Below are 11,575 nucleotides of genomic sequence, written 5' to 3' on the forward strand. Positions count from 1 at the left end.
CTTCTAACCAAAGTTTGGTTTCTCTACCAAAACTTAGTGACACCCCCTGCTGAAAGTTGTGTTTTTCCTCTTCGTGTAACAACAACAAAGCGATACATTTACTTTTTCAGAATGAGATTGCCACAAATCCTCACATCATTTCTTACTGGAGTCAATTTGTTAGTAATGTTAGCTGGAAAAAAATTTGGAGTCTACCACACAAGTACTTTGTTACAAACAAAACTAAAGAAATCTCCTTCAGATCCTTTTTTTGAAGCGAGTGGTTGAAGCAAATGGAGCATAAGAGCCCCCTGGTGGCTGAAGAAAAAAATCCACGTATAAGCCGCACCGGACTATAAGCCGCATGGTTCAAAGTTCAGGAAAAAAGTCGCGGCTTATAGTCCGAAAAATACGGTAGTTAAAAAGCTCAATGGCAGCTCTGTCATGGGGGGTTGATGAGATCCACCCTGAGTTCATCAGGACTCTAGATGTTGCTAGACTGTCTTGTACCTTTGCAACATTGCTGTGCTGCTGGATTGGCAGACTGGGGTACAGTGTTGTAAAAAGTACCACAAAGTGATACTTGAATAAAAGTACAAGTATCTTACAAAAATTACTTTGGTAAAAGTTAAAGTCTCCTTTAGAAATATTACTTAAGTAAAAGTCTTAAAGTATCTGATTTTTTTTGTTCTTAAATATTAAAAGTATTGAATTAAAATGAGCAGTTAGATTTTATGTAATTACATTTATTCGGAGGTGACTTGCCCAAAAAAAATGCAGAAATGATTGTCATATTAAAATAGTTCATTGATGTTAAATTCAGGATGCACTACTCTAGCTGTTTCAGTTTATATACATATATCAAGGCTGCACAAACCTTTTCCCCAAAATGAAAATCTATCTGAGGGCTGCGGCCAAATGCAGTAATATAATTCATGAAATACAAATACTTCTCAAGTACAGTCCTTTAGTTTTAATGATTATGTCCTGCTGGAGAGTGACATGATTTCTTTGTGTACAAACTAATACGGTATCAGATTTTTATATATTTATACTTCTTATTCAACCACAATTAAATTCACTCTTATCTAGGAGGCACAATTTGTATGGATAGTATTTATTTTTTACAATAACAAGCTGGAATGAAAACAAGCTGAAAAATAATTACTCAAGTAGAGTGCAGATACCCAAAAATTCTACTTAAGTAACAAAGTATTTGTACTTAGCTCAGCTGGGGTGGTAGTTCACCTCTTGAAAAAGGGGAACCAGAGGGTGTGTTTACATTACAGGAAGATCAAACCCCTTAGATAAGGTCTATTCAGGGTAACTGGAGGAAAGAGTCTGATTAATGGTCGAACCCTGAATTCAGGAGGAACATATCAGGTTCTGTCAAACACAACCATCTTTTACCATTGCTAGAGTCTTTGAAGGGGCATTTTAGTTTGCCCAACCAGTCTACATGTGTTTTGTTGACATGAAGAAGGTATTTGACTGTGTTCCTCAGGGAAACCTGTGGGTGTGTTCTGTAAGTATGATTTCAGGGGTCCTTTGCTACATGTCATTCAGTCCTTATTATAAACAGTGCAGGAGTCTGGTTCTCTACAGACTCTTCATGGTAAGAGTTAGACTCAGTCAGGGCTGCCTGTTGTCTCTGATTCTATTCATTAAGATGAAATTTCTACAGAATTTCTCGGTGCAGCCACGTGTCGTTAGGATCTGGTTTGGTGGCCTCAGGATTCCATGTCTACCAATGATGTGGTCCAGTTTACGTTGTGTGGTCCACTCTACTGAGAGTGGTTCGCAGTAGATCTTCAGCTCTCAGTAGAGTGGTTCGCAGTAGAGTGTGACACAACTGGGATGAGGATCAGTACCTCCAAATCTGAGTCCATGGTTCCTGTCAGAAAAAGGTAGATTGCTCTCTCCGGGTTGGAAGTGAGGTGGTGGCTCATCTGGTGGAGTTCAAATATCTCAGGTTTTTTTTTTCATGAGAAGAGAGAATGGAGCGTGAGCCTGACAGATACACTCCTGATCAAAATCTTAAGACCAGTCAAAAAAGTGCAAGTATTTGAATTTTACACTTTTGGATCTTAAGAAGGTTCTAAGTAGAGCTTCACAATGTTAAAAGAAGAAATCAGTGCAAGAGACAAGAACTTTTGAGCAGGGAATTTTCTGAAAACTGCCTTTACACTCAAACATGATTTTTTTCAGCTGATCAAAAGTTTAAGACCACAGTCTTTAAAAGCCAAAAGCTGTGCAAAAATCTGGATTCCATGTCATTTTCTGTCAAGTCTTTACACTGTCAAGACCGCCTGATGGCAAAGCAAAAAACTCACTGACTTTGAACGTGGTAGGATTGTTGAGCTGCATAAGCAAGGCCTCTCACAACGTGTCATCGCTGCTGAGGTTGGACACAGTAAGACAGTCATTTTGCATTTTTTAAATGATCCTGAGGGTTATGGAACAAAAAAGTCAAGTGGTAGACCCAAAAAAATTTCACCAGCTCTGAGCCACAGGATCCGATTGGCTGTCCGTCAAGACACGGGACGATCCTCTACCCAAATTAAGGCCATTACTGGTGCTGACTGCAGCCCAATAACCATCAGACGGCATCTGTGAGAGAAGGGCTTCAGAAACTAAAAACGTCTTCAAAGGCCACGTCTTCTTCAATGCCACAAAATTGCCTGTTTGGACTTTGCAAGGGTGCACCAAACATGGGACACTGAAAGGTGGAAGAAAGTTGTCTTCTCCGATGAGAAAAAATTCAACCTTGATGGTCCTGATGGCTTCCAACATTACTGGCATGACAATGAGATCCCACCTGAGATGTTTTCTACACGGCACAGTGGAGGGGGCGCCATCATGATTTGGGGTGCGTTTTCCTTCAATGGAACAATGGAGCTTCAGGTTGTGCAGGGGCGTCMAACAGCAGCTGGCTATGTGGAGATGTTGCAGTGGGCATCCCTCATGACTGAGGGCCCTCGTCTGTGTGGTAATGATTGGGTTTTTCAACAGGACAATGCTGCAGTTCACAATGCCCGCCTGACAAAGGAGTTCTTCCAAGAGAATAACATCACTCTATGGACCATCCTGCATGTTCCCCGATTGAAGATTTTGATCAGGAGTGTATATACAGTCCTGATCACAACTTTAAGACCAGTTGAAAAATGGCAAGTATTCACATTTTGCACTGTTGGATCTCAAGAAGGTTCTAAGTAGCACCTTGAAATGCAAAAAAATAAAAAAATAAAAGAAATGGAAGTGAGACAGAAAACATCTGAGTCAGCATTTTATTGCAAACAACCATTAAGCTGAAACAGGCTGTTCATCAGCTTAAGACCACAGCCACAAAAATGAGGATTGTTTGTAATTTTTGTCAGGTTAGTGTCATGACCTCCTAATGGCAAAGACTAAAAATGTTTCTCTCTTTGAACGTAGTCGAATTGTTGAGCTGCAGAAGCAATACTTCTCACAGCATGTCATTGCTGCTGAGTTTAGACACAGTAAAACAGTCATCAAAGATCCTGAGGGTTATGGGGAAAAAGTCAAGTGGTAGACCCAACAGTCCTGTTGGCTTCCAACATTACTGGCATGACGAGGAGATCCACCTGAGATGTTTTCTTCACGGCACAGTGGTGGGGGCGCCATCATGATTTGGGGTGCGTTTTCCTTCAATGGAACAATGGAGCTTCAGGTTGTGCCGAGGCGTCAAACAGCAGCTGGATCTGTGGAGATGTTGCAGGGGGCATCCCTCATGACTGAAGACCATCATCTGTTTGGTAATGTCTGGGTTTTTTAACAGGACAACACTGCAGCTCACAATGTCCACCTGACAAATAGCATCAGTCTTTTGGACCATCCTGCGTGTTGTCCTGATCTAAATCTAAACATTTAGGGTTGGATGGCAAGAGAAATTTACAAAGTTCCACCAGTTCCAAACAGTGGGTGCTCTCCATGAAGCTGTCTTCACCACTTGGAGCAACGTTTTCTCTGACCTCCTGGAAACACCAGCATCAAGCATGCTGAAAGAAAATTAACAAGAATGTCTCAATTACTTATTACTGTCTCTTTTTTTATTTTATTTTGATTTTAGGGAGTCTTGAATAATTTTTTTAGATATGGTCTTAAACCTTTGATCAGCTGATGAACTGGCTGTTTCAGTTTAATGCTTGTTTGCAATAAAATGCTGACTCAAATGTTTTTTTCACTCACTCCCATTTCTGCTTTTTGCATATTGTAACTCTAATTGGAACCTTCTTACAACCCAACTGTGCAAAATGTGGATTCTTGCTATTTTTCAACTGGTCTTACAGTTTTGATCAGGTGCAGCTTCTGCAGTATTGCTGGTTGTGAGGGTCTGTTGTGGTGAAGAGGGAACTGTGCTTCAAGACCAAGCTCTGTTCACTGGTTGGTCTACATTCCTGCCCTCACCTGTGTTCACAAACAGTGACTGGAAGAACGAGACTGTGGATTCAGGCAGTCGGAATTAGTTTCTTCCTGCAGGGTGGCTGAGCTCTGACACCTTCAGTTCTTCAGGAGAGCCTCAGAGTAGAGCTGCTGATCCACATCCAGAGGAACCAGCTCAGGTGGTTCATCTGGTCAGGATTCCTCACTATGGAAAGTTCCCAGGCATGTTCAGTTCAGAGAAGACCCCAGGGAAGACCAAGTTCATATTTTGAGAAATGTTTTCATTGACCCTAATGTTTCATATAATAATAATAATTTAAATATTGGGGTTATAAAACGAGGATGTAAATATATTTTCCTGGAAAATGAAATCAGTTTCTGTCCTCAGACTGTAGGTTTGTGTTATTTATGTGTTTGTTACCAGTGGAAGATCATCAGTAGTGTCTGAACAGAGTTTTGACTTGTTTTAGCACCATTTGAAAGATGTGCTGACTGCTGTAATCACTCGGAGGAAGGCGTATCGATTACGAGACGACCATTTCCCTTACGCCTTCGGCAGCGACATTACGCCTCAGCCTTACCTTAAGAACAGCCTGGCAGCCTACCACGGCATCAATGAATGGTAGGGAACACTCCTATAAATGTTTCTGTCACTTGTTCGACGGGTTTACTAATACAGATTGACTTTTTGGTTTTATTTTGTTTTTATCCCCTAGTCCCCCTCCAAGTGCTTCTCTCCCTGCCTGCCCACCACCACAGGTGTTGCCTGATGAGGCTGAGCAGAAAGCTGTTCATTTGCTGGCTTGTTCCTCTGACACTCTTCCTGCACCCCTTCCCCCGATCAACATGTTTGACCTTCTGGAAGCATTAAAGGTAAAAAATGTGCCCATCTCTAGTCCTAATATATTTTTTTTTCTCCATGTTATTAAAGGGGACATATCTGCAAAATCCACATTTTAGTAATTAAATACATTTTGTTGTGGACTTGGAGTCTCTAGGAAGTAGAAATGTTGAATTTAGTCTTGCCTGTTGCTACAAAGATATCTTTGTATTTTGTTTTCGTCTTATTTTTCAATCCATTCAGTTTTCTACTATGTTTTCTGAACTATTACATCACAGTATTTGCGACAGAACTCTAAATAAGTTCTGGACTTACCAACTACAATTTGGTGGTCTTCATTCTCTGGTTCTGGGTCAGACTTTGACTCCAGCATGTAAGTCTGGATGGACAAGTCTTCTGTTGTTGACATCTTTTAATTCATTTGTAAATAAAATGTTTCTGTGCAGCTATAAAGTCATAAAACCCTCTATAAAGCTAGAAAGGACCGGTCTGGAAGCTGGAGGGGCCGTGTTGTGAAGCACCTTGTCTGGATTCAAAGAGACAGCCTTAAAACGAGTTCATCTGAGACACACCTCAGAAAAGGGGCGGGGCTTGTGGAGTTACAGTAAGGAGGAATTCAGACCAAATCACTGTAGTTCCACTTTATAAAGACTCCATCTGAAAGATTTAAATGTGAAAAAGGAGGACTTAAAAGCAGGATATGTTCACTTTTTAATTAATTTTTTATCAGCAGTTAACTGCTTCAAGAGCCCAAAATGAACTCAAAGTATATTGAGCCAATTAATTTAAATTCAGCCGAATAATTTTATTTGTTACAAAATATCAGCAAAATTTGAAAAATAGTTTTTCCATTAAATGAAAAATGTTAAAACAGGTTTTGCTACAACGATCAGGTTTGGTAGACGAGGACAATGTAAACAAAACTGCTGAGTCTGCAAAAAAAAAAAAACCACGTGGCAGTTGGAGTCACGTGATTGAGCTGCTTTATGCTGACCAACCTACAGAAATAGTGAAACTGGACAAGCTTCAGTGTTTGAGAGGCCATGGTTCTCAGGAACTTGAAGGAGTTCTCAGTGCAGCTGGATCTGGTTAGGGGAGAGCTGTGGTGGGAGGGTGTCTCCTGAGATTTACTCTTATCTCCATGGTTTGGAGCGTGCTCAGCTCCAGATTTGTTGTGGCTGCATCAAAGCATGAGCTGCTCGCCCTCCCTCTGGTGTGCAGACTCTTCATTATCCCTAATGAGTTTAATAACTGTGGTGTCAGCTGGATGTACAGATACTGACACAGCCAGTGTTCAAGTCTATTTCTCAGCTTTGTTTTCAAAACTGTGCTTGCTCAACAAATCTGTGTGTAAGTACGCACCAACACATCACAACTGTTGAAGCTCCACACATGTCACAGTTGTTGACCTATTCTCAGCCACTACGGCTGTTTCTGGAGGTAAACATGTGATAGTTGCCGACTGTTCACAAACTTTGTTTACTAATTTGAAATTTAAGAAAACAAAAATTGTTTGGATTTTTTATTTTTTATTTTAAAGGCACAGTGTGTAGGATTTTGTCAAGTCTTTTAGCTGAAATTGAGATAATCACTAATGACAATAATAAAAAACATGTCTAATCATTGCAGACAAAGACCTTGTTTTATTATTTTTACCTTATAAAAAGTTGTTTATATCTCCATGGTCGCGGGTCGCCACACAGGCAGCCGCCATCTTGTCTACGAAGGCTCATGAAGGACAAACTGCGGTGGCAGCGTCAAAAACGGTTTTAGTTGTAATACTATAAATGTAATATTTGTTGTCTGTCATTGTTGTTGGGATAATTTTACTTATTAAAGCTCATAATCTTACCACTTGAAACATCACTAGCCCTGAAGCTGCTGGTAGACATCGCGGTTGGAATTATCAAAGGTTTTTGACAACTGAGAGACACCGGGGGGTGGGGGTGGGGGGAGGACCAGGGAGGATGATTCAACCACTCAACCACTAGATGTCGCTGAAAACAACAAATCCTACACACTGTGCCTTTAAGCACTGTTTTTGAACTAATCTTTCATGTTTTTGGTGAGTTAATTTAATGATTAGTGAGTCAACATCTCACTGTTTTCTGTAAGACATTCTGTTTTTTGCTGTTTCTAACTAAATATAGTAAAATATCTTATGGCTTTAACCAGTTATAATCTGAATTTAGAATCTAATGCTGTGTAAAACATTTGTCTGATCAATTCTAGGTTTATCGAGGCGTAATGCCCTCCCACACCATGTTCTCCCTCAACATGGAGCGCATCCTGTCTCGCCTCTGGCACCCGAGCCATGAAGAACTGGAGCAGGACCACGTCCACAGACAGCGGCTGACAGCTAAAGAGGGTGTGCTGGTCAGCTGAGAACCGTAAACCACAAAACTATTAATAACTGAATCAGATCTATTCAAGTTCAACTCTGGGTGTGCGTCTCACTCAGGCTCACCAGTTCAGCTTCTTATTCCAAGGAAGAGCCGTGCAAACCAGCTGGTGTCTTTTACAGATCTGGAAATACTGACTGGTAAAAATATCATCATAAAGCTAAATTATTTACAACTTTGTGTTCGTTTGGACCAAGTTTGCATCTGACCGAACACACTTCCTCAAATATTTCAACAAGGTAAATCACAGGAAGTTTTCCTTTCTGCTTGTGTTGTATTGATGATGTTTCGCTGATCTGGACTGGTTCATTAGTTACCTTTACGTGTTGCTTAAAGTGTAAATAATTTATTATTTTGTAAATAAAGTTTAATTTTCTTGGAGATATGTTGCACATCAATGACTGAGTAAATTTGATCAAAAGGATTAAGTCAGTAACCTAAACCATGAACTCTTTTAAAGCTGCCCAACAGTAAATTCTTGGAGTTAAAAGCTTTTGGACATTTTGAAGTGGATTTTTTGTGGACTGATTAACAGTTCTGATAATTATATTATGGGAAAAAAATAAAATTCTTAACTGTTAATTAACCCTTACAAAAATAAACTCCTTTTCTGAAGTGGCTAAAAGAGCTATCTACAACAGGTAAGATAATGTTTATACATTTCTACAGAAACCTTAAAAAAAAATTATATGAAAATGATTCAATTCCTCAGTGTTTATTTAAAATGCCTGTAAGAACAGAATGACCTGAGTATGAGATTGTGACCAGGCCACGCTAAAGATAAATCGTCTGAATGTTGTGTGTTACTCAGGCTATTTGACAAAAAGTTGTTACTTCTGTCAACTATTATCACATACACTTTGATCTCCAGCATCTATATTATATATTCTGTGTTTAAATTAGTACGTTTTTAAGTGTTTGATATTTAAATGTGCAGAAACATGGGGGGAAATGCCATTTTGAACGCTTTGTGTGTAAACAAATCACACTCTAGTAGTAATGAGTATGCAGGATATATTACCATATTTGGCTTCCCACAGCTCACTTCCGGCTTTTCTTTGGCCAATGGGCGTTCGCACAGATTAGCGACCCATTAGCAGCTCCTGACAGTTCGGACCGCCCTTCCTCTTCATCAACAAACAAACTGCTTCATTATTAGCCACAAAAAGAGTCACCTTTTATGTTTGTTTATTATTTATAGTTTTATATACAGTTAAGTGCTCAAAATACAGCGTACAAATATTACAAAGTGTTATTTTTTTTAGCTCTAACAGTTACACACTTATAAACAAACAGTTGTATGAAATTAAGGCAGCTGTCAGTAAACTCTCCAAACAAACACACACCTATAAAAAGTCCAGGAGGTGTTAAAGCTTAGTGTCGTTCTGTACAAAGGTTCGCTGGTGCCTGCAGAGTCCTGATCCACCAGAGTCCAGACTGCCTCTGCACCTGGATCCAGCTGCTGGACAGGTGACGGGGGTCATTCTTTGCCATGCAAGTGCGAGTTTGTAATAATATGTGCACACACACACTCATACACACAAAGAAAAACAAGTGGAAGACTTAAGTAGTAAAGAGTCTGAGTTCTGTGCGCCTGGACAAGAGATTTTATGGCTTTTGCTCTGACCAATCAAGAACCGGGCTGCAGTCTGAGTGGATCTGAAAGGCTCCACTTTTTGGTCCCTAAGCACGGTCCCTCCTCCTCCTCAGTGATCAGAAGGCCTGGAGCTGCTGCGTCAGGATGAGCTGACAGCCGCTGTTGACGTGGTCCATGACCTTCTGCTTCAGCAGAGCCAGCTCGTCCCGGAGGACGTTGGCGGAGGAGACCAGCTCCGTGTTCTGGCTCTTCAGGTTCTTCACCCGCTCCTCCAGCCGGGAGATCCTCTCCAGCTTCCTCTTCCGGCACTTGGACGCGGCCACCCGGTTCCTCATGCGCTTCCGCTCCGCCTTGATCAGCTCCTGGGTCTCCATGTCGATGGGGGAGAGCGGCGGGGTGTCGCCGCCGCCCATCTCGGGCACCGTCTGCGGCTCCTCCTTGAGCGCCTGCAGCCGCGGGTGCTGCGGGTCGGGCGGCGGGGCGGCCGGGTAGCTCGCGTGCCTCTCCGGGACGGGCGCGGAGGTCCGGTTGAACGCGGCCAGGTTCGTGTACTCGGGCGGCTCCGCGCGCACCGTGCAGCTGTACGGGATGCCGCCGCTCTCGCAGCCCCCCGCCGCCGCGTCCGGGTGGTCTGCGGGCAGCTGCTGGTAGTGCAGCTCGGCCAGGGCCCTCACGAAGCCGTCGGCGAAGCCCTCCTGCTCGTCCGTGATGTTCTTGGGACAGAGGAACTGGGTCGGGGTGGGGGTGGTGAGCCCGTTGCAGGACTGGATGATGAGCCTCTCCAGCTCCGGGGAGGCCAGCTTCAGCAGACCCACGTCCGGGGAAGTCAGGATGTCCAGGGCCTTGGCGCCCAGGTGGGGTTTGAAGGTTTTCGGGTCGTTCAGGTTCAGGGTCATGGTCTGTTTCAGGCTCTTCGGGTTGAAGCCGAACACAGCCGAACCGTCGTGCTGAGAGTTGGAGGCGGCTTCGTCGTAAAACGTCGCTTCCATTTTTCCAGACATAAAGTTCGAGTCGCTCTGAGGAAGTTTACGTCTTCTACAAGAAAAAAAGATGGGAAAAAAAGTCACTTTTGACTCTTTTTACAGAAATCCTGTAACAATAAGTCCAATGTCCCGAGGCAGAGGCAGGCTATTGTTGAAGTTCGACTCACTTGACAACTTTGTGTCCCAAGAAAACTTTTCTTTCGAGTCGTTTTTTTTCCCCTCTTCGCTCATCGACAATCACTTCCGGCTCCGCCGAGCTCCTGTTTCCTTCCTCAGGCCCTTCCTCTCAGCTCTTCTCTCTGTTTTACAACAAAAAGAACAACCAGATCCCGAAAACGCCTGATAGTTTCAATCACTTCCAACGTGGAGACGAACTTTATCCACCTCAAAGCGGCAGCTCCACTGAAAATAACAATGATGTCATTTCTACGGGCTGTGATTGGCTGGACGTGACGAAGCGGGCGGAGATTGAGTAAATGACACGCACGTTGCTCCGACAACAGGCTGTGTCCCCGCCCCGAGTCGCGGTGCATTATGGGATTAGGTAATGCAGGCTGTGGAGCAATGAACTCTGGGATTACGTAGTGTTTTTGAATATTTAGTTACCCGCTCAGTTTTTCTGGTTCTCCGTCCCAGAGAGCAGCTTTTCTTTAGGTCCGGAGTCAGAAAGTAGTTCTCTGATTTCAGCAGACATTTGTTTTTGCGGTCTGAACCCAGGAGTCCGTGAGTAAACAGGGTTTCCTGTTCAGGAAGGCGTGGAGAGGAGCTCAGGAAGGCGTGGTGGGAAAGTGAAGGCCACAAAAAGCTCTTTTGTTCTACAAACAGGGGCGGCACCAGAGGGGGGCTACAATGGGCAGTGGCCACCCCTGTGAAAACTGGTGGTCCTACATATCCAGACAATTTTATGGCGCTTGGTGTGCCTTTTTTAATATGAATAACTAAAACCAATTTTCTCAACACTAGAATGCTAAAAGGACATGCATATTTTTTTTTACAAATAAGTTTCCTAATGCTTGTATTGCTGTGTTTCTCAAAAAACTACAACATAAATCCCATGAAATTCTGTTCTGTTTCCCACAAAAAAAATCTATAGGTGCCTCTAAAAAAATATATACGTATATTAAAAAGTTCTCCATTTACATCGGTGAAACAAAGCAGCCACTGTTCAAAAGAATGTCCCAACACAGACGATCTACATCTAATGGCCAGAACTCTGCAGTTTTCACTCATTTACAGGCCAGCGGTCACTCTTTCAGAGATGAGGATGTTCTCATTCTTGATAGAGAGGAACGTTGGTTTGAGAGAGGAGTAAAAGTGTAGCAATTTGAGTTTTTCACCAGCAGTTTCCTGGTTGGCCAAGGCGTTAATC

The 11,575-nt window shown here is 42.5% G+C and overlaps 2 protein-coding genes across 2 annotated transcripts in view; one reads left to right on the forward strand and one right to left on the reverse strand.

Moving 5' to 3' along the window:
* The window catches only part of tada1 (transcriptional adaptor 1), a 16,384-nt gene extending 8,377 nt beyond the window's left edge, over positions 1–8,007 (forward strand). The window contains exons 6-8 of the mRNA XM_014013809.1: positions 4,854–5,005; positions 5,100–5,256; positions 7,457–8,007. Coding sequence (XP_013869263.1) covers positions 4,854–5,005; positions 5,100–5,256; positions 7,457–7,609 — 462 coding nt within the window. The 3' untranslated portion in view covers positions 7,610–8,007. The remainder of the gene's footprint in view (positions 1–4,853; positions 5,006–5,099; positions 5,257–7,456) is intronic.
* A 790-nt stretch (positions 8,008–8,797) lies between these two features.
* On the reverse strand, positions 8,798–10,643 carry LOC106521291 (transcription factor AP-1). Its single transcript, XM_014013811.1, has 2 exons — positions 10,374–10,643; positions 8,798–10,258 (listed from the first exon to the last, which is right to left on the reverse strand). The coding sequence occupies exon 2, from the start codon at positions 10,222–10,224 to the stop codon at positions 9,340–9,342; it is 885 nt and encodes a 294-aa protein (XP_013869265.1). The 5' UTR covers positions 10,225–10,258; positions 10,374–10,643; the 3' UTR covers positions 8,798–9,339.
* Between the last annotated feature and the right edge of the window lie 932 nt (positions 10,644–11,575).

Source organism: Austrofundulus limnaeus, unplaced genomic scaffold (assembly GCF_001266775.1).
Source record: "Austrofundulus limnaeus strain Quisiro unplaced genomic scaffold, Austrofundulus_limnaeus-1.0 Scaffold106, whole genome shotgun sequence".
Taxonomy (NCBI): Eukaryota; Metazoa; Chordata; class Actinopteri; order Cyprinodontiformes; family Rivulidae; genus Austrofundulus; species Austrofundulus limnaeus.

Excerpts from the sequence above, each read along its gene's own strand:
- LOC106521291 (XM_014013811.1), bottom strand. The coding sequence starts at position 10,224 with ATGTCTGGAAAAATGGAAGCGACGTTTTACGACGAAGCCGCCTCCAAC.